The 21979-nt window shown below is 33.4% G+C and overlaps 1 protein-coding gene and 2 long non-coding RNA genes across 4 annotated transcripts; all 3 read right to left on the bottom strand.

Annotated features, from left to right (window-relative positions):
• Positions 1-1360: 1360 nt before the first annotated feature.
• LOC109076486 lies at positions 1361-11887 on the bottom strand. Of its 2 annotated transcripts, none has more exons than XR_002015414.2 (4): positions 11730-11887; positions 10924-11160; positions 10747-10818; positions 1361-1712 (listed from the first exon to the last, which is right to left on the bottom strand). It is a non-coding gene; the product is annotated as an uncharacterized LOC109076486 (long non-coding RNA). The 2 variants fall into 2 exon arrangements; XR_006162883.1 differs by lacking the exon at positions 1361-1712 and adding an exon at positions 10244-10658.
• On the bottom strand, positions 5730-9072 carry LOC109076487. Its single transcript, XR_002015417.2, has 4 exons — positions 8938-9072; positions 8702-8828; positions 6425-6482; positions 5730-6297 (listed from the first exon to the last, which is right to left on the bottom strand). It is a non-coding gene; the product is annotated as an uncharacterized LOC109076487 (long non-coding RNA).
• A 3956-nt stretch (positions 11888-15843) lies between the features above and the next one.
• LOC122134716 (vitelline membrane outer layer protein 1 homolog) lies at positions 15844-18042 on the bottom strand. The gene is made up of 5 exons (XM_042711351.1): positions 17890-18042; positions 17502-17635; positions 17240-17353; positions 16108-16289; positions 15844-16016 (listed from the first exon to the last, which is right to left on the bottom strand). Exons 1-4 carry the CDS (start codon positions 18040-18042, stop codon positions 16109-16111), a joined length of 582 nt encoding a protein of 193 aa, XP_042567285.1. The 3' UTR covers positions 15844-16016; position 16108.
• Positions 18043-21979: the final 3937 nt, after the last annotated feature.

The following is a 21979-nucleotide window of genomic DNA, read 5'->3' as shown; positions in this document are numbered from 1 at the left end:
CTCGTGCATGAGGGAGAGGAAAAATAATTCTTGTGGTTTATAGGGGAGGAGCAAACATATAAAAGCTTGCACAGAGGCCTTCTGAAGCATTTCTCTTTCTGCTCTGTGAGCTCTCTCTTTACGCTTTCTCTCTCAGTTGAAAATGGCCTCTAAACAAGGAGAATCTCTGTCAATGAGATTTTGTCACAGGTTTTTGACAGTGAAAGTGGCATAGAGGAGAATGTGTTTAAGGCAGATGATAATCCTGATTATGGGGGAATCTCAGAGCCGGCGCAAGGCATAAGCCAACTAAGCGGCTGCTTAGGGCCCCCTGTGGCCACCAGGGGCCCCCAAGAGTACATGAAAAAAAGCAGTATTAAATATTTAAATCATTTATACCTGATAATAATCTTATTATTTCTATAGCGATGCATCATGCAGGCACAATAGCGCTGTATGACGGATGTATGACTTTTATTTAGATTTTCCTTTTTTATTCGAAATATCCACAAACTTGTTAACTAGCCTACATCATGAACTATATGATACAGCCTTTCCTGATTGTCAAATATGTGTAAATTAATTTGTTAAAACTGATTGCATTTTGGAGGTGGAGGGGGGACAAACTGAACCTGGGGTGGGAGGGGCCCTGGCTGACTCGTTAATTAGCATAGCCTAGGTAGGTTATCATCTTGTTTTTGGGAAGTTCATGTTTGATTAAACATCAGTAAATAGCCTTGACATCATAATATTCCCTGGCTGCAGCATGCTGTGTTTTCTGCAAACTGGCAACCCGTCCTGCAAGTCAAGTGGTTTTGTTTTTGTTTTTGTCAAGTTGTATCATCTTAGGTTGTGCCCCATATAGAACATTTAAAATATTTGTGTAGCCTACTTATTGTATAGCCCATCTCTGTCACTGGACTGAGTATAACAATTATTACAAACACTGACAAAGAAAAATCTACTGAGGTTTATAGACTATTTCTGAGAATGTTGTACGTTCCATAAAACTGACATGAGTGTGCTCTGAAATTAAATTCTGCCATCTAGTGGTTGAACGTGAAAATAACAGTTTGTTCAAGTCTTATTTTCATGTTCTTATCTTTGCTTATTTTGCTTAATACTTGTGAATAACTAGCACCTAAAGTACCTGTATTTTTCATCAGTTGTTTAATATTCTATAGACCAGCAAGAACATCCTGATAATACAATGCAAAGCTTACGAAAGTATAGCTAAAGTTCAAATATATATTAGCTGGTCAAATTCTGGAGCTTGCTGCTGGAGATGTAAATCAGCTGTGTTTTACAGTTACAAAACCACCGTATGCTCATTTTAAAATATAAAAAATTCAATATCATGCATCTTAGTTTTACGCATTTCTTTGTGACAGACACATTTATTGCACACTGCTGCAGTGCAAAACCAACATCAATAATAAACAAAACAAAAAACACAGAAGTATTGCAATAAATTCTAAAACATAGACACTTGTTCAGGTTTAGACACTGACACTTACATGACACAAAGAATATCTTTTGGTTCTAGCAGCTGAAAAACAGTGATCATTATGCACTTGAACAAGACACTTAACCTCATTTATGATTTATCTTTTAGTAAATAATCAGATGTGTTACATGTAAAAAAAAAAAAAAATAAAAGTCCAGTCTCATTCTGAATCATTGACTCAAAGTGATTTGAAGAACATTCTCTCAGTTAGATCAACTGCAGCTTTCTAAAAAAGAAAACACAATGTCAGGATTTATATTGTGATTTACACAGATTTATTTCCTGTATGTACAGTACGAGTTGGATTTTCTTACCTCTTCTTTGAATATCTCTGTCGCATCACAATGACATGCACATCTTTCTTAATCTTTCTTGATCAAGAGAGTCTGGAAGAAAAAATTAAAACAAGCTTAGAACCTGAATTTCAATGCTCTCGACTCTTATTATCATTAAATATATATGTGTGATATGTGTGTTTTCGTACAGTTTGGTGGAAATTCTTTATTGCTGTCTGTCTTGCACACTGTTAGATGTTCTCTGAATCCACAGGCATTTTCTGTTCTTTTCTTTGTTGGTTTTTCCTGCTGTGTAAATTTGACTTCATTTCTCAGTACAGCTTTCATTCTCTGCATTTCATTCTTTTCAGCTGCATTTTCTGCTGCCATTTCTGTTTGTCTTCTTTCTATTTGTAGAGTGAGAGGAGAATGGATGCAGAAGATATGAATGAGTTATAGAAGTGGATGAAATAATGTTTTTTAATCATTTTTGAGCCATTCTGCTGTTAAAGAAAGACCTGGAGCTCTTCTGTTTAACAGAAAAGAAAATATTTTGAAAAATGTTGGTGTTCGAACAGCTGATGAGCACCATTGACTTCCACATAGGAAAAAAAATACTATGGAAGTCAATGGTGCTCATCAATTTTTCAGATTTTTCTTAATATATTATTTTCTGTTCAACAGAAGAAAGAAACTGATACAGGTTTGGAACAAGTGGAGGGTCAGTAAATGACACAATTTTCATTCTGGAAGTGAACTAATCCTTTAATTTACATGTTTTTGTTTTTTTCTTTCATTGACATGTTAAATATGGTAAAAAAAATAAATAAATAATAAAAAAAAATGAATTGTAGACTATGTTTGCTTTGATTCTTGACATCTTCGTTTGCTCTTGAATTTGTGGATCTCCAAGCCTGGAATTAATATGCATGAGTTTTGTGGTTAGCTATCCAAACCACCTTTTTCAGCCTTTTCAACTCGCTCTAAAAACTGATCTAAATCTGTGTTTTATCAGGCTGCATCCATTAAGTATATTATTCATTGGGAAAAAATGTAAATATGATACCATTTAAACATTGAGGCATTTAGTTATGTGTGCCAAAGCAATACTGGAACCATGAGGACATGAGGGTGAGGAAATATGATAATATTTATTTTTGCTTTTTGAATAGATAGACTTTCAGTGGCTCATTTTGTCCTCAGCCTCACTCTGTGATTTGATGAATACTGTAAATAATTTGGTTCTGTACTGATGATAAATAATGATCATTTAATAAAGATATGATCAGCTGTAGAATTATCAGAGATTTCGTAATAAGTGAGAAATAACACATTTTCATAATAAGCTATTTATTTATAGCTGTCGTCAGAATGTTTTATAGTAAAGACTCTCTCTGTGACACATACTTCTCTACATTTAAAAATCAGGTTTACAATAAAGTGTGGAAACACAGGCCTACACTAGATGAGTTACACACGATGTGTGTTTGTTATCAACAACAGCAGGAAAAACATTCTGCCTTTAGTCATGTGACCTACAATTAATAACGAAGAGCATTTGTCAGCCATTTGATTCTTCATAATCAAGTTACACATCAATTTACAGTACAGCAGATATAAAAAGTGAAAGTGAAAAAAGTGAAAGTCGTAACATTTGTCAAGTATGGTAACCCATACTCGGAATTGGTGCTCTGCATTTAACCCATCCAAGTGCACACACACAGCAGTGAGAAGTGAACACACCGTGAACAGCTATATATCCGGCCCCGGGGAGCAACTGGGGGTTCAGTGCCTTGCTCAAGGGCACTTCAGTCATGGGTATTGAGGATGGAAGAGAGCGCTGTTCATTCACTCCCTCCCACCTACAACTCCTGCCAGCACCGGGACTCGAACCTGCAACCTTCTGGTAACTAGTCCGGCTCTCTAACCATTAGGCCACAGCTGCCCCACAGCTGCCCCTATATAAAGTTATAAAGTAGAATGTACATACACAATATTTACATATACATTTGAATATAGTCAGCTCCAGCTTTGAGATGTAAGGTGGGACCAATGAACATTCATGGTGGGCAAAAAAACAAAATAAAAAACTCACAATAATAATACAAAAAAAAGACAAGTAAACAGACAGCAAAAAAAAAAAATAAGAACAAATGAACACATTACAAGCAATAGCACACAAAAAATAGAACTGAACAAGGATACAAATGAGACAGCAAAAAAATTAAGTTTGGCAGTAGTATTTAGATACAAAATACTATCATGTATAAATTAAATATAGCTTAATCCTTATTAGTTTTTTTTTAAATTCACATTAATGACACAAGACAGCAGCAGCTTTATAAAGCTGTTTTTTCTTCCAACTATTCTTTAAGACATTTTATTGTAACTGAATTCAGTTCAGTAATGTCTGCAATGGGCTCCCTGTGTGTACACAGAAAACAGCAAGTACTGTAAAAAAAAATATATATAAATATATATATATATATATATATATATATATATATATATATATATATATATATATATATATATATATATATATATATATTTTTTTTTTTTTTTTTTTTTTTTTTTTTTTCTGCCAGGACATTACTCATTAATTTTAAGGACAACACTAAAACACAATGCAATGAAGTGCAAAAATTCAAATACACCTGTAAAAAAATCAATACAGAAAATTCCCTTACAGTAAGACCAGTGGTGCCCCCAGAAAATTTTAATAGGGGTGGCCAGATGAGGCCACAGTAAATCTTGGGGTGGCACATCAAAAAAATAAATAAAAATAAGGGTTTGTAATATTGACAAAAAAAATTAGACAATATTTTGCTGCGTGTGTTATTGTGCTGATATCTTATTTCTAATTGTGTTGACAGCTGACTCCTGAATTTTTTATTTTTACCTTTTACGCCATTTTTTCTAAAAGTCTTTTAGGTCAAATAATTGCATTCGGGCTGTTACAAAGCAAATGCAATCAGTATCAACGGAATTGATCTTTGCAATGCAGAGAAAACAGAAGCTGCATCTGAAATGCCATTTAGATGTTTGTACACACTGTTTAATGCAGCTCTGAGGGACCTGGAATACTTTAACCTGCAGTTACAAATGAATAAATTATTTTAAAAATGAAAAGGTACCTTAAATGTGAAATTAAAACCGCCAGTGGGTGGCAGCGATTCACTGTTAATAAGTGAGTCATTGCGATTGAACCGAATCATTTAAACGATTGATTCATTCAGGAACGAAACCCTATCATGTTGCTCAGAGACGCAAAACAGTGGCTGTGTTTGGAATGATGTTTATAGAAATAGAGCAAAAACAGGGAATATGTGGTCTAAAACGTAAATCTCTTGATATTAACTTCTTGTTTATTGAACTGTTGTATAAAATCAATATCACATTTGTAATTGTGCTGACTTTTGGAGAAAAACGTCACTCTTCGTGTGATAGTAACTATATGGAATTACATAAATTATATAGATCTAAAAATGTTCTGCCCCATATCTTGAAAAATGTGATAATTTTAAATTTCCAGTGAAAGAATGCACTATAAATACGTATGCGCACTAGTCTAGACCATATGTGAGCGGAGTGGAGTGGCAACAATTTCCCTCCGCGCTCCGAGAATTTAATAATCCCTCCACTCCGCGCTCACTGATACCAGAAACACCGCTCCGCCTTCGCTCCTTGGATAAAGTATTTCAGTATGTTTGAAATGTTATGTTCATAACGTAGCCTATATAAAAATAAAATAAATAAAAAAATCACAGGAGAGTTTCCAAGTGGCTTAGGCTATTTTGTGCAAACTTTTTTTCCTACCACATGCCAAACTAATAACATTGTCACCATTAAAAGGTATAATTGCTGCTTTCTGCTGTGCAAATTTTGTTTGCGATGAAGTACATTTTCGTCAGTTTATTTTATCTACAGATCGATGCATTTCTTACAGATTTCTGCTCATTCAAAATCAGATACAGATGAAGTAGCACTGTAAGATTACATTTGTTTGAATGCATTATTGCGAAAGCGATTGCGTGTGAATATGCTGTATCTGTTTAAATCCCGCTTTAACCCGAAAATATTAATTAAAAGAGACAGACAAATTCTTTGAGGACTATAACTTCCCGCTCGGCTATTGCCGTCATTATAACCTTCTGATTTGAGAGATCCATCTGTATCAAGCTATAGCTAAATATATTTATAACAAGTGAATTCTTGCCAAATATGCAGTTATATTACGGGCCTGAGCAGACTTACATTCTCTCTACTTTCTGAAAAACAAGTGGGATTTTCCTACCAAGCTGCCAAAGAGCTACATCTCCCTCAAAACCTGGAGCTGAATTGAACATTGAACAACAATTGAACAACAGCTGGTTGTTATTTGGTGTGGGACAAGGGTGTGGACCAAGCTCCTGATTGGGTGGAGCCAAGCCTGGAAACAATTAACTATTGCAGCTCCATTTGAAGAAACGTGAGAGTTTCATAGAGGTTTGTCTTGTTGGTGTTCAGATGATCTGCTGGAGATTCTCCAGGACACTTTAATACACCAAAAGAGAAAATAAAGCTGAATCAGCTGAACTCTTAGCAGCATTAACGAAAAGTATCTTAAAATATTTAAAACTTCATCTTAGTCTTGAGTCTGTCTCTGTAGTGAATCACTCACCTCGTCTTTGATTGAGATACATCAGAATGACTCTCAGGCTTTGCTGCATCATGAGAGACTGAAGATGCAAAATAATACTGCTTATAATTATCCTCATATAGTTTTTATGTGCTGGATGAATTATTGCACGTTAGAAGAGGTGCATGAAGAGGATGATAACAAAGGAGAGTAAGAAAAAGTTAGCTGCTCTCCATAGACGTTGGAACAGGGGGGGCGGGGAGGTCGGCCGCCCCCCCTCTCTTCCCCACCCCACCCCTCTAGGGGTCAGCCAGCTGTTTTTTTTTCGTTGTTTTTTGTTTTCCATATATATATATATATATATATATATATATATATATATATATATATATATACGGAATATATATATATATATATATACAGAATCTGAATTAAAATGTGGGTTTTGATTTAAGCCTACATTTCAAAATTTTGTGTCATAAAATTATATCGCGCATACAGCTCAACTAACGCGATCGTTATAAAGGTGTTTCAACAACAATACACTTCCACTTGCATGTATTTGACAATCGGAATATCAGATATTTCATGCCATAGCTAACACATTTGTGAATATTCTGAATAAAAAAGGAAAAAATACATAAAAGCAGATCATCATTCTTTCGTTCATTTCAGGGGTACTATTTAATTACCATTTGTGCATTTCATTCATTGCGCCTTGACACCAGTTCAAAACTGAGTCCCAAAAGTCCGCGTAAGAAGCATAACAAGTACAGACTCCATGTAGGCATATGATTCGCTCTTTTGTTGTTCTGTTTTCTTTCAGGATCAAAAATACAACAAATGAAAGCGTTTATCTGTATTTCCGACTGATGAGAACTATGCATATACATTCATAAATCAGTCGATTTTGTATTTTATTATGAGATATTTTATTCTAATGTGATCAGTGATTCAAGCACTGATGGACCAAAGAGCGCGCATTTCGACATTTGCAGTAAAAACTTGAAATATAAATTCTCAGAAAATGCATTTGATACCAATATATTGAAACGTCTGTTTTATATAGGCCTACTCTATTAATAAAGGAGTCCAGACATTGGAAAAATATCAGTCCACATGCGTTTTATATTTAATATGAGGGAAATAGACATGCATGCATGCGTGACACAAAAAATCTTTAACTTTTAGGTAGCAAAATATTTTTTAGTAATTCTGTCAATTACACTACGGTTATTACATTGTCTGCTATATATTTGCTTCTTATTTATTAAATATGGGCAATTGATTGATAAAACATTGATCAAAATTAAGATACAATTTATACAAAACGAATATCTTTTAAAAAGAGTTTTCTATAAAACAAAACTTAATGAAGTCGTCAAAATCATGTTTAACTTACACACACTCACTCGCTCTCACTCGCGCCAGCGCCTCTGCCTTTCAGCGCCTATGCCTCGCGAGTGGATGATACCCCTGAAGACGCCTAGCAATGGTATACCTTTAGTGGTAGTATACCTTTAGTTAAGTTATACCTGAAGAGTCTTCGTAGCGCGCTAAGAGACAATGTTATCGGGAAACGCAGCCCAGGTATGATGCGTTTCATGCGTAATGGAGATTCCAAAGCGCTCTTCTTTGGTCAGAACCTTGGAGAGCGATCGTGGATAGGTCTGTCCTATGCATCGAAACTTTTAACAATGCAACAAAATATTTAAAGAGCATCAAGCTATTAAAATCTATATTATGTATACGCACAGATAATATAACAGTAATAAATAGCCTGTTATAGTAGCCTGTTATATACCTATAACAGGCTATTTATTAGGTTAAGCAGTGATTGGATAAAGGTTTTTTTTTTTGTTTTTTTTTTGTAATTTAACATTTTTAATTTAAGGCCCACCCACGATTGGTCTGGCCCATCCAAAACTGGTATCCTGGCGCCGTGCCTGGGCCACACTGAGCTGTGCGAAAAAGTGAACGAGACAGAGGCTGTCCTGTACTGTCTGAAATGGTTAACTCTGTGGCGATGCATGTGCAAAACAGATTTAACTAATCATAAAGTCAATCAGGATACATAACACAGCCTACTATAGGCCTACACTAACACCCCCCCCCCCCAACCCCCAAAGAATCCCGCCCCCCCTCTCACAATATAGTTCCCACGTCCCTGCTGCTCTCTGTTTATAACTTCAAGTTACTCTAATGATACACAAAAAAATCGCAAGCAACTAAAAAGTGAAGGATTATGCACTGTTTGGATTTCTATTCAAGTTTTAATCTCTATTCGTCAAGGATTCATCAGAGCTATTAAATACTCACAGTCTGTTTTCGGATTACTCATACTGTTCCGTTTAACAAGTTTCTCCACATTTGCTGGTTTTGATCCACTGGCTTGTGAATCTTCCTCCCTCCTCCTCTTCATCTCTCTCCTCTACTTCTTTCGTTTCTGTGTTTTCGAGAACAAATAAACTGCGGGGCATTAATGTATTGTTTTCAGCGGATCAGGGCACAGTTTTACAAAGCGTTTAAATACAATACAACTTTAAAATAAGCACCTTATTATTCGCTTTAAGATCCACAGCGATGAAATAAAGCAATGTCTACAGAAACCGTGAATCCAGAGTTGTTGTGATCAGTTTAATCCGGATCACTAGACTACAAAAGAAAAAATGTTTACACGAACCTTAAATAGGAGTTAACTTGGGACGTCCCATAATGTGATCCAGAACTGCATCTCTATCTGTTTAGTAACCGCATACCCGTGTTTCGTTACGTACTGGGTCTACGTGTTCCCCGGCGCGTAGTAAGCAGGCGTCGACACTTCACAAGTGTGCCAAAAAAAAGTTGATAAGCATCATACATTCAGGGTCTTATGTTGTGCCCCGAATGCAACACCTGGAAAGTTTCAAATATCTGTGTAGCTTGCTTATTATACTCCATCTTTGAGGCTTGACTGATTCTAAAATCATAAAGAAAATCTACTAAATTGTGTAGAAATCTGAAACATTTCAAAATCCCCCACACATAGGCTATTTTTTATGTTTACGAATGAATTAATATTGCAGGTAAAATGTGTTCCTATATACCAATGTCAGAATAAGACATTGCAGTTTGTACTTTCACATCCAAATAGCCTAGATGAATAAAAAAAAAAAAAAATATTTTAATCTTAAATTGCATTAGGCCTATTTAATTGTGAATTTTATGATCTGACATTTGAATGTGATATCTGTGATTCAAATCCCAAACTGCACATAAAACTAAAGTTCTAAAAAAAAATAAAAAATTAACTTACTGACACATACGTACACAAATAAGCCTAATAATAATAATTCAATATGCGCCTGAAGCAGAAGACTTAAAAAGAAAACTTTTTTTATGCATGCATCTTTTTTCATATATCTTACTGGTAAATTACTTTGACAACTAGCACTTAAAATGTAGCCTACTTATTATATTGCCCATCTCTGTCACTGGACTGAGTATAACAATTATTACAAACACCGACAAAGAAAAATTTCTGCCATCTAGTGGTTGAACGTGAAAATAACAGTTTGTTCAAGTCTTATTTTCATGTTCTTATATTTGCTTATTTTATTACAATACTTGTAAATAACTAGCTCTTAAAGTACCTGTATTTTTCATTGGTTGATTAATATTCTATATACCAGCAAGAACATCCTGGTAATACAATGCAAAGCTTATGAAAGCCAAAAGCAAAAGTTTAATTATACTTTTTAAATATATATTAACTGGCCAAATTCTGGAGCTTGCTGCTGGAGATGTAAATCAGCTGTGTTTTACAGTTACAAAACCACCGTATGCTCATTTTAAAATATAAAAAATTCAATATCATGCATCTTAGTTTTACACATTTCTTTGTGACAGACACATTTATTGCACACTGCTGCAGTGCTAAACCAACATCAACAATAAACAAAACGAAAAACACAGAAGTATTGCAATAAATTCTGTCATGGGCAGAATGACTAAAACATAGACACTTGTTCAGGTTTAGACACTGACACTTACATGAGCTTTCACAAAGAATATTTCAGTAAGATTAATTAGCCTAAATCTTTTGGTTCTAGCAGCTGAAAAACAGTGTTCATTATGCACTTGAACAAGACACTTAACCTCGTTTATGATTTATCTTTTAGTAGATAATCAGATGTGTTACATGTAAAAAAAAAAAAAAAAAAAAATGTCCAGTCTCATTCTGAATCATTGACTCAAAGTGATTTGAAGAACATTCTCTCAGATCAACTGGAGCTTTCTAAAAAAGAAAACACAATGTCAGGATTTATATTGTGATTTACACAGATTTATTTCCTGTATGTACAGTACAAGTTGGATTTTCTTACCTCTTCTTTGAATATCTCTGTCGCATCAGATTGACTCGCAGGTCTTTCTTAATCTTTCTTGATCAAGAGAGACTGGAGGAAAAAATTAAAACAATCTTAGAACCTGAATTTCAATGCTCTCGACTCTTATTATCATTAAATATATACTGTATGTGTGATATGTGTGTGTTTTCTTACAGTTTGGTGGAAATTCTTTATTGCTGTCTGTCTTGCACACTGTTAGATGTTCTCTGAATCCACAGGCATTTTCTGTTCCTCTCTTTGTTGGTTTTTCCTGCTGTGCAGGTTTGACTGCATTTCTCAGTACAGCTTTCATTCTCTGCATTTCATTCTTTTCAGTTGCATTTTCTGCTGCCATTTCTATTTGTTTTCTTGTCATTTCTCAAGTTTCAGAGGAGACTGAATGCACAAGAGCTGCAGGAGATATACAAATATTGCTAATTAAACACGTAATTCTGACTGAACAAACAGAGTAATCATTTTATACAGAAATACAGTCAAGTCCAAAAGTTTAAGACCACATTTTTGACACTTTTATGTTTTTTATTAGTTTTATTTGTTATTTATTAAACAATAACAACCAATAATGAAAAGCAACCCAAAAAACATTCAAAATATAAACATAAAATGAGTACAAATTTGAAAAATGTATTTACAGATCACCATTTATTGCTCAGATGTAATTAAAGTGTGTTCGTCATTATTGATTATTCGAACTCCCATAAAGATTTAGATTTTCTTGCTTAATAAAGCAAACAAGAGGATCTTTAAAACATTCTCAAATCAAACCGAAAGAGTGACAAGGACTTTAACTTTTCACTCGAATTCAGTAATATAGTTTGTAATTTTTTTAACTTTTCACTCGAATTCTGTAATATAGTTTGTAATTTTATTTTTTTAACTTAAATTAGAACTGTGTGAAATTGTACTCTGTATGAGGAAATACAATTAAATTTCATATATTCAACAGCATTCACACTCACCTAAATCCACGTCTCAAAACTTGTATGAGTTGACAGAGCTCTGTAAATATTTATTTCTTTTTTAGTATCCCTATACTTCTATTTGTTCATTTAAATCCATGGAGAGGCATCAAACCTGGTATCCAGTCATCACAACAATGATCATCTGACCAGGAAATATCAGAAAATATGTAGCAGTGACGCACAAAGTGACTGGAGAACATTCATGAACTGGTCGAACTGCTTTTCTTTCTTTTTAAACCAACCAGAGCTGCATTGCCCTAAAGCATCGGGAGCCTAAGTTAATTTTAGAAATGTAATGTAACATCAGGCCGAGGGAATTCACCTTGTGTGAGGTTACAAGTAGTAAAACCAGTACTGAACTCAATCTCCATTGTGTGTGTGTGAGGTCAGGTGTTCAGAGGAGATCAAGTAAACAAGCATGAGCTCGTGCAGAAAACGAGGATATAGTGTTACTTCATTAGTTAAAGTTCAAATAATGCAGTTTTTGAATGAAATGATAAATGTGACCCTGGACCACAAAACCAGTCTTAAGTGTCAATTTTTCAAAATTGAGATTTATACATCATCTGAAAGCTGAATAAATAATCTCTCCATTGATGTGTGGGTTTGTTAGGAGGACAATATTTGTCTGAGATACAACTATTTGAAAATCTGGAATCTGAGGGTGCAAAAAAATCTAAATATTGAGAAAATCATCTTTAAAGTTGTCCAAATGAATTCTTAGCAATGCATATTACTAATCAAAAATTACGTTTTGATATATTTACGGTAGGAAATTTACAAAATATCTTTATGGAACATGATCTTTACTTAATATCCTAATGATTTTTGGCATAAAAGAAAAATCAATAATTTTGACCCACACAATGTATATTTTTGGCTATTGCTACAAATATACCCCAGAGACTTAAGACTGCTTTTGTGCTCCAGGGACACATATGTGTGTTAAATTAAATAGTTTGACTGAATAGTGATCACTTATAAAATCAGACAGTGACACTTTGAATTTATGATACTTTTATTTGAAGAAATAATGCACCACATGGATTGTCATTATCACTACATATAGAAACATTTAATGGTATTTTGTGTAGATGCTTGGAATAACTGCATGTATTTCTCTTTGAATTTATGATAGCTAATAGTTTGGCAGTGCTGCAGATGTTCATCTACAATAACATCTAGACTTCGGATTGGTCGCACGGCTCTTAATCATTCACTACTCGTCATTAGCAAACATGTATCAGGTAATTGTAATAAAGGTGGTTTAGCAGCTATTAAACTGACACGTGCTATTAAATTGTAAAGCATATGAAAGAGAACGAATGTGGCGTCACTCACAATAAAAATCAATGGGTTTCAAGATGCCACAACGTTGCGCAGCCTAAAAATGTAAAGTCTTGAAGAAATCAGATACATTTTCACATGCAGGTAAGAATGTCTTGGTTTGTGGTTTTAATATTAACTCAATATTATAGGTTATTAAACTAGAGCACCTTTTAAATGACTTGCTTCAGATTCTTGTTTTGTGTTTAGCAAAATAATAAGCTGAAGTCTATTGCAGATATAGATATTCATACACACCGGTTGTGTATTCCTTTATTCTCTTTAATGACTGACAAGGAACATTCAGATTAAAACTGACATAGAACAATACATCTAAAACTAGACACTAGTAGACTAACCATTTTTCTTTGTAAATTGGGACTCGCTTTTATATCTTTTTTGTTTCCCATTTGTTCTTATTTAATTTATTTTTGGGTTTATTTATAATGTTAATTTTAGATGAAATGGAAGTGAAAGACAAACCATTTTCAGAAACATCACAGTTCCACAAATGAAGGCAGAAATGCTATCATTTCACAGACTGAAAAGAATTTAATGAAAGTGCTCAGAAAACTGGCACCAAAGGGTTTTTTCACTTGCTCGGAGTATGGAAAGAGTTTCAGAAATGAAGGACACTGGAGAAAGACCGTTCACATGCACTCAGTGTGGAAAGACTTTCGTATCCAGAAGCTTTCTCAGAGATCATCAGCTCTGAAATCATTCAGCTGTGATCAGTGTGAGAAATCATTTCTTGTGGGTTCACACTTAAGAAGACACCTTAAACATCATGCTGGTGTGAAGCCTTATGTTTGTTCTTATTGTGGAAAAGAGTTTTGCATATCTGCAAGCTTTAAAAACTTTATTACAGCTAGCACTTAAAAAACACCATCAGAGGATTCACACTGGAGAGAAACCTTACAAGTGCTCACAGAGCGGAAAGAGTTCACTCACTCATCAACCTTGAGAAAACATGAGAGAATTCATAGTGGAGAGAAGCGTACCAGTGCTCTTCATGTTGTGGAAGTTTTGTCACATCGTCTAATCTACAGATTCATATGAAAAAGCATTGCCCAAAGTCGTCTAAGTGAGCAAAGTTCACATCAGATGCATAACTTGCAAGTAATTTGACATTCAGATTAAGTAAAAGATGGAATTTGTTTTAATATAGTAATTAAATCTAAGAAGGAGATTTTTTGTTTTACATGAAAAGATTTCTGAAATTTCAGGTGAACTGTGTTGAGATAAATTTTTCAGTTTATATATATATATATATATATATATATATATATATATATATATATATATATATATATATATATATACAGTACAGACCAAAAGTTTGGAAACATTACTATTTTTAATGTTTCTGAAAGAAGTTTCTTCTGCTCATCAAGCCTGCATTTATTTGATAAAAATACAGAAAAAAAATGTAATATTTTGATATATTATTACAATTTAAAATGATTGTTTTTAAATTTATTATGCTTTAAAATATCATTTATTTCTGTGATGCAAAGCTGAATTTTTAGGATCATTATCACATGATCGTTTAGAAATCATTCTAATATGATGATTCATTATCAAAGTTGTAAACAGTTCTGCTGCTTAATATTTTTTCAGAAAATGTGATACTTTTTTAGGATACTTTGATGAATCTAAAAAAAGTAAAAAATTAAAAAAAAAAAAAAAAAAAAAAAAGAAGCTATTTTTTTAAAATATAAATATTTTGTAATAATATACACTACTGGTCAGTAATTTGGGGTCAGTAATTTTTTTTCTTTCTTTTTTTAAAATAAAATCAATACTTTTATTCAGCAAGGATGTGTTAAATTGATAAAAAGTGATAGTAAAGAAAATACATTATTAGAATATATATTATTAGATTTTTTTTTTTATTTTGAATAAATGCAGTTCTTTTTAACCTTTTATTCATCAAATATATTAGACAGCAGAACTGTTTCCAACACTCATAATAAATCAGAATATTAGAATGAGTTCTAAATGATCATGTGATAGACTGGATGTTACATGTGACACTGAAGGCTGGAGTAATGATGCTGAAAATGCAGAAGAAACTTCTTTCAAAAACATTAAAAATAGTAATGTTTCCAAACTTTTGGTCTGTACTGTATATATATATATATATATATATAATACCCTTTTCTCCTCAAATGTTTTATCATTATCCACCACAGACCTTATTTCAAAAAACCCATCATATTCAGGAAAAAAAAAAATCTTGTTCTTACTCATTGTTCTTGAATAAGTATTTCATAATTAAAATTTAATATTAAAATAAGATTTTAAAGAAGATTTTTAAAGAAACTTTCCATTATAAAGAACCTTTTGTTGTTTTACATTTAAAACATAAATAAATAAAAAGTTCTTTGTTGGCACTGATGGTTCTGTAAAGAACCTTTAACATCCTCGGAACCTTTCCATTCCACTAAAGGTTCTTTAGATCATTAAAATGTTCTTCACACTAAGAAAAAGCTGTTTCTTTTCAAAACTGTTCAATGAAAGGATCTTTGGGGAGCCAAAAATGGTTCTTCTATGGCAGTGCTATAAAAACAACCTCTGGAACCGTTATTTTTAAGAGTGTATGAATGTAAAAGGTTCTTCATGGAACCATCAATGCCTGACTTACCCTGAGTCTATCCCTGCCGCTTATGTTCCACGTGTGTTTTCAGATAGAAACTTTAATGCTGATATTTGGTGCCTGATCAGGAAACTGGAAACATCACTAATCTACATGAAAGAATAAAAACTCTAATCAATATTTCATATATATTTATTCATTTATTAGTAATAAGTGTGAGGATGTCTAGTAAGCTGTCATGACCAGCTGACTGCACATTAATCTATTACTTGACATGGTTCATGTTAGTTCATCAGACTCATAATCAATTATATGATCCATTTGATCTTCTCGCTGTTCTTGTGGTCGTCCTTTCACACCTGAAAGAAAACCGAACCCAGCTAAGTCAGCACTGATTGTGTAATCAAACAAACAAACGGTGTTTTATGTGAGGTTGTGCGATTGCATCACCTTAATCACAGCAGTACATGCGCACGTCATTGAGAGCGGTGTCATCTCCGTTTCCCTGAGGCTCTTCTATCAGTGTCTTGATACCACAAATCCCTTTTCCTTGACATGTTTGACTCCAGCCGCCCCACTCGCCCCAGCTTGTGCCATCACCGTGTAGCAAAGACCGTCCACTGCATTCGAATCTGGAGAAAATTCAGATGTGACAATATTTTGGTAACCAATTTTAAAATAACCAATACTAACAAAATGCTTTTTTTTTGTCATATGTAAATATCATTAAATAGTAATTAAGTAATTAATCTTGGAACCCAATCCAGTTTTACCAGGTCTGGGTTTGAAGGTTTCTCTCAGTAGTGAGTACATGGCATTAGAGGAGAAGAAATATATGGCTAATTTTTGTCTAAAATAAAAGTTACTCAATATTAAAGTGGTCATGAATTTTTTAAAATACAAGAGGTCATTGCACTATAAAAACACGTTGTAAGTTTCAGAATGTAAAGGGAAAGTCCATGCACCCAAAAATTAACCTTCTAGTTGTTCCAAACCTGAATGAGTCTTTTTCTTCTGTTGAGCACAAAAGAAGATATTCTGAAGAAGGTTGGTGAACAAACATTTGATGGGAGCCATTGAATTTCATAGTAGCCTATTATTTCCATACTGCAACATCTGTTTGGTTACTCACATTCTTGAGGGTGGGTAAATGATAACAGAATTTTCATTTTTGGGTGAATTAGGTCGTTAAAACTTTGTTAGTCCAAAAACCAAAATGACTAGGCATTTCAGGATTTCAGGACACAGGACTGCTTGCACAGACAGATCAATGCAACTCTTAATCATCGCCTCTTAGACTCACTAACATTATATATATATATATATATATATATATATATATATATATATATATATATATATATATATATATATATATAAAAAAAATCATGAACTCTTTAATTTATTTTTCATTGAACTGTTGTATAAATGCTACATCACACAGTTTTGCTCTTGTTTTGAATATCAGTCATGTGATCATCTGTGTCTCTGTGCACAATCACAGCTATGCTCACATTCAGTGATGGTAATTAAACAGATTTAACAACAAAAAACAATATGACTTCTACCACCACATACTCACCTGATGTTGTTCACGGCCGTGTCGTCTCCAGATCCTTGGAAAGATTCGACTCTCAGCTGAAAAGCAGTCAAGAAACAGCAAGGACACCATTTGATCTCTGTCCACTGACCCCAGCTGTGAAAAAAAAGTTTTATAGATTTTATAGATCAAATCTATTATTATTTTCTAGAAAATCCTTTCATTTGTAGCTTTTCCCAACCCTTAATGAAATAATTCTTAATAAACCTGATTTAACGTTATTACTCAGAATCTGAACCATTACCCTGCAACTTCTGATTGAACTGAGGCGTAGTCATCATATAAGCCCAACGAGGCTCTCAATCGGCTGACACAGTGAAGACGAATCCCAGTGAGTCCTTTGTTATCATTCTGAACACCATAGAATGGTTTATCCACCTTAAAAATAAATAAATAAAAATGACAATCCAGCATTTGAGAGAGAAAGAGACACAAGCAGTGTTTTAAAATTTTACTCGAACACAATAGTCACATTCATCTTCTTGTTCTTAAGAAATCTTAAGCAGGTGCAGTTTACTGGAGACACATGGATATGAATTACTAACAGCGACTGAACCTTCAGTTACCAGTTCACATGTTTAACCACTAAGAAACCCCCATAAATACTGTAATCCAGGCAATGCCCGACTTACCTTCAGACTGAACCCTGCTGCGTACGTTCCACTCGGACACATGTCCTTAAACCCCCACGACCCCCACCACATCCCATTGGACACAGTCAGCCACGATCTGTAAAATCTGTTGACTGTGATAATGACCAACAGCACAGAAAGGAAAAGATGCATCGCTGCAACAACGAAATACTGATGAAATGAATTCTGTTTGGTTTCTAGTAAAGGGAACAGTTGTTTATTTCTGGGTCGCCTGTGGTCTGTCAGCAGAACCTGTCTGTTTCTTTATTGAGCCGATCAGTACTTCTTCATATGCATTTATACGGTTCATCAGTGTTATGATATCCTGCTTCAAGCCAATCAGCGACCAAGAGCTCAGAGCGCTCGGAAATAACCTGCACAAATACAAACACTGATCCAACAAAAATACCTGCAGGCCTATGTTTGACCATAAGTGACCATCCAAAGTGTTTTACTTGGTAATAAGCCTCTAAAATACTGAGTTGCTTGTTTGATTGTATATCTTTATTGAGTTCAGACAGAAATATTAAACAGCGGAGAACATTAGCATTTGCTTACAGGTTCACTGAGGTTTACTTTAATTTTTCCTGATGTAAATATCAATGCTTGCAAATAAGCAAGTGTTAAAAGAACAGTTTGTCTAAAAAATGTACATTAGCATTGTAAATCACTGACTTTAATTGTAACTAATTGTAAAATGTAAATTCAGTCATCATTTATTCTCCCTCATGTCATTCCAAACCCTGATGGGCACAGTGAGAGCTATCATAAAGTATTCTTCTTGATTGCTGAATAAATCTTCTGAAGTTTGTAAAAAAAAAAAAAAAAACAGAGACTATACTCAGGTCAGTCATCTGTTTATCCTTATTATTGCTCCAGCCAATAATCAGACAAATTATTCAAAGCCAAAATGATTTTGCATATTAAAGTCAATGATCTGCATGTTAGCAATCAGCTCAAATGCTGCTCATTGCCAGTAAAAGCATGAGCCCATTGAAACAGCTTTGAATGATGAGTTCTCGATATTAATATTAAATAGATACTGTGAGCAGAAATCAACACTGAACACCAGCTCGAGTTCATGATACGAGAGCAATGTCGTGTTCCCAGGTCGTGTTCTTCCATTTCCAGCTGATGAATCTTAAAAACAATAACATCAAAAATATAGCCGCAAGCTGCAATCATCTGGATCTGATCATAAATATCACATGCAGATGAATACAGGTGCATGACTGAGATGTGTGTGTGATCTTATAGCTCTTTTTCTATTTTTCCGATTGGCAGATGTCTATTCAGGATTATGGCTACTGTAATATCTTGTCAAAAGTTAGCACTGTGCCATCTCAAGTTAAATGAAGACATTTTAATACTTATGTTACACTCTTAAAATAAAGTTGTTGTTGTTTTGCAGTGATTCCACATTTTGGAAACCTTTCAGGGAACAGTTCCTAAAAGAATCATTAATTTATTAGTGTGAAGAATATTTAATAATCTAATGAACATTTTTCTACTATAAAGAAACTTTTTGTGGTTCTACGGATGTCAAACATTCTTCATTGAACCATCACTGCCAGTAAAAAAAAAAAAACAAACAACAAAAAACATTATTTTTAAGAATTTATGATATAAATTACAGTGCACTGTGAACGCACTGTAAATCACTTTAGATCGAACCATCTGCCACATGTTGTGATAAAGGATGAGACTACAAAGTGCTTCTTAGAAAAGACTTTAATGCTGATATTTAGCACAAAATAATGTCAACTTAATTAATAAACGGGATGATGCAGTCAGCCTCTGCTTTTTTGAGAGGACTTACTCGTCCTAAAGGATTTAGTTTGTGATAACGACCGGCTGACTGTGCATTATCCCTTACAAAAATATGTCCGAGTGTTTGATGGTAATTGCATCATCTAAATCACAGCAGAACATGAGAGCTGTGTCATCTCGTCTTTCTTGTGGCTCTTCTATATATAGATATTATTGTTTCAGTCCATGATCAAGATGACAATGACCTGCATGTGAACACACTTCAGACAAACACTGACTGATCGGGTCAAATGCTGCTCATTGATACAGCTCTGCTTGATAGTTTATTTACATTTTATTATTATACATAATGCTCGGTATGTGCAAGCAGGGTCGGTTCTAGGTTCTAACATTTCATTTTAAATTACAGTACTTGTCAAAAGTTTGGATACATCACTATTTTTAATGATTTTGAAAGCAGTCTCTTATGCTATTCATGTGTGGATTTATTTGATCAAAAATTCTGAAAAAAAAAACAGTAATATTGTGAAATATTATTACAATTTAAAATAATGGTTTTCTATTTTACAATACATTAAAAAAATAATCTATTTCTTTGATGCAAAGCTGAATTTTCAGCATCATTACTCCAGTATTCAGTGTCACATGATCTTCAGAAATCATTCTAATATACTGATTTATTATTAATGTTAGAAACAGTTGTGCTGCTTAAGATTTATTTTATAACCTGTGATATTTTTTCAAGATATTCTGATGATTAAAAAGTTGTTTAAAAAGTAAAAAAAAATATATAATAATATAAGTCTTTACCATAACTTTTTTTTTTTTTTTTTATAAATTTAACACATTCTTGCTGAATATTACTGTGTTTTTTTTCTGTATTTTTGATCAAATAAATGCAGGCTTGATAAACAGAAGAGACTTCTTTCAAAAATATTAATAATAGTAATGTGTCCAAACTTTAACTTTATCTAAGGTAATCTCTTTTTTGTTTGTTGAGGATTTTATTACAGTTGTAATAATAATATTATTATTATTTTACAGTAATTTGTTTAGTAATTTATTCACAGTTCCAGAATACCGCTTTAGTAAATGAACATAAGTGCTTTTATCATTTTTTTCCTAGCTGGGTATGGCCAGGATTTTCCCCTCCCATACTGACTGAAGAAATAGTCATATTATTAATATTAATAAATATGATATTATGTATTGCATTGCTATCTTAAATATGCACTATATACACTACATGAAGTGCAAAAAATGTCCTGGCTCATCCAAGCTTTATAATTGCAGTGAATGGGAATAACTCAGGTCAGATGTGCATGTTTTCAGCGAAGCATAGTTACAAACTAACCAGAACTACCGTTTTATCTAATGGATCATTAACTCAGAGACTAATCGTGCCAAAAGAAACTTCTCTTTTAGATTTACTTCAAACTTTCTGTAACAACGACGCACTTTTGTTTTGTTTATTGATGTCAAATGAGATTTATTTTAATAAAAAAAAAAAAAAAAAAAAAAAAAAACTAATGAAAGTGAAAACTTTTAGTTTGTTCATTTTGGACTCTTTTAGAAGCATTTGCACATTCAAGCAGCTCAGTTTGACATGTTTGATGGATGCACGAGCGTTGCACAAGTGTTTTCATGGACAGACAGAGTTGTTTGTTTCACTTTCATTTTGCTTTGACACTCAACAAGATTAACTTCCATTTCTCAGTTGGTCAGGTGTTCAGTGGAGGAGATCAAGTAAACAAGCATGAGCTCGTGCAGAAAACGAGGATACAGTGTTACTTCATTAGTTAAAGTTCAAATAACGCAGTGTTTGAATGAAACAAAATATGTGACCCTGGACCACAAAACCAGTCTTAAGTGTCAATTTTTCGAAATTGAGATTTATACATCATCTGAAAGCTGAATAAATAATCTCTCCATTGTTGTATGGTTTGTTAGGAGGACAATATTTGTCTGAGATACAACTATTTGAAAATCTGGTTTATGATGTTGAATCTGAGGGTGAAATATTTATAATGAGATAATCTTTTTTGTTGTTGTAATGATTTTTTAGTTATGAATGTTTATTATAAATATTTAAGTTTTGATATATTTATGGAACATGATCTTTACTTAATATCCTAATGATTTTTGGCATAAAAGAAAAATCAATAATTTTGACCCATACAATGTATTTTTGGCTATTGCTACAAATATACCCCAGAGACTTAAGACTGCTTTTGTGCTCCAGAGTCACAAATGTGTGTTAAATTAAATAGTGTTATAGTGTGTTAAATTAAATTTGACTGAATAGTGATCACTTATAAAA

The sequence above is a fragment of the Cyprinus carpio genome, chromosome A21 (genome assembly GCF_018340385.1).
Source record: "Cyprinus carpio isolate SPL01 chromosome A21, ASM1834038v1, whole genome shotgun sequence".
Lineage (NCBI taxonomy): Eukaryota > Metazoa > Chordata > Actinopteri > Cypriniformes > Cyprinidae > Cyprinus > Cyprinus carpio.
This window is presented reverse-complemented; position numbering and strand designations above follow the sequence as displayed.

What these genes read in the sequence shown, in the direction of transcription:
- LOC122134716 (XM_042711351.1), bottom strand. Translation starts at nt 18,042, where the DNA reads ATGCATCTTTTCCTTTCTGTGCTGTTGGTCATTATCACAGTCAACAGA. An exon ending in CAGCAGGGTTCAGTCTGAAG is followed by an intron (nt 17,636 to 17,889) that starts GTAAGTCGGGCA and finishes TTTATTTTTAAG; the next exon opens with GTGGATAAACCATTCTATGG. An exon ending in GTTCAATCAGAAGTTGCAGG is followed by an intron (nt 17,354 to 17,501) that starts GTAATGGTTCAG and finishes TTTTTTTCACAG; the next exon opens with CTGGGGTCAGTGGACAGAGA.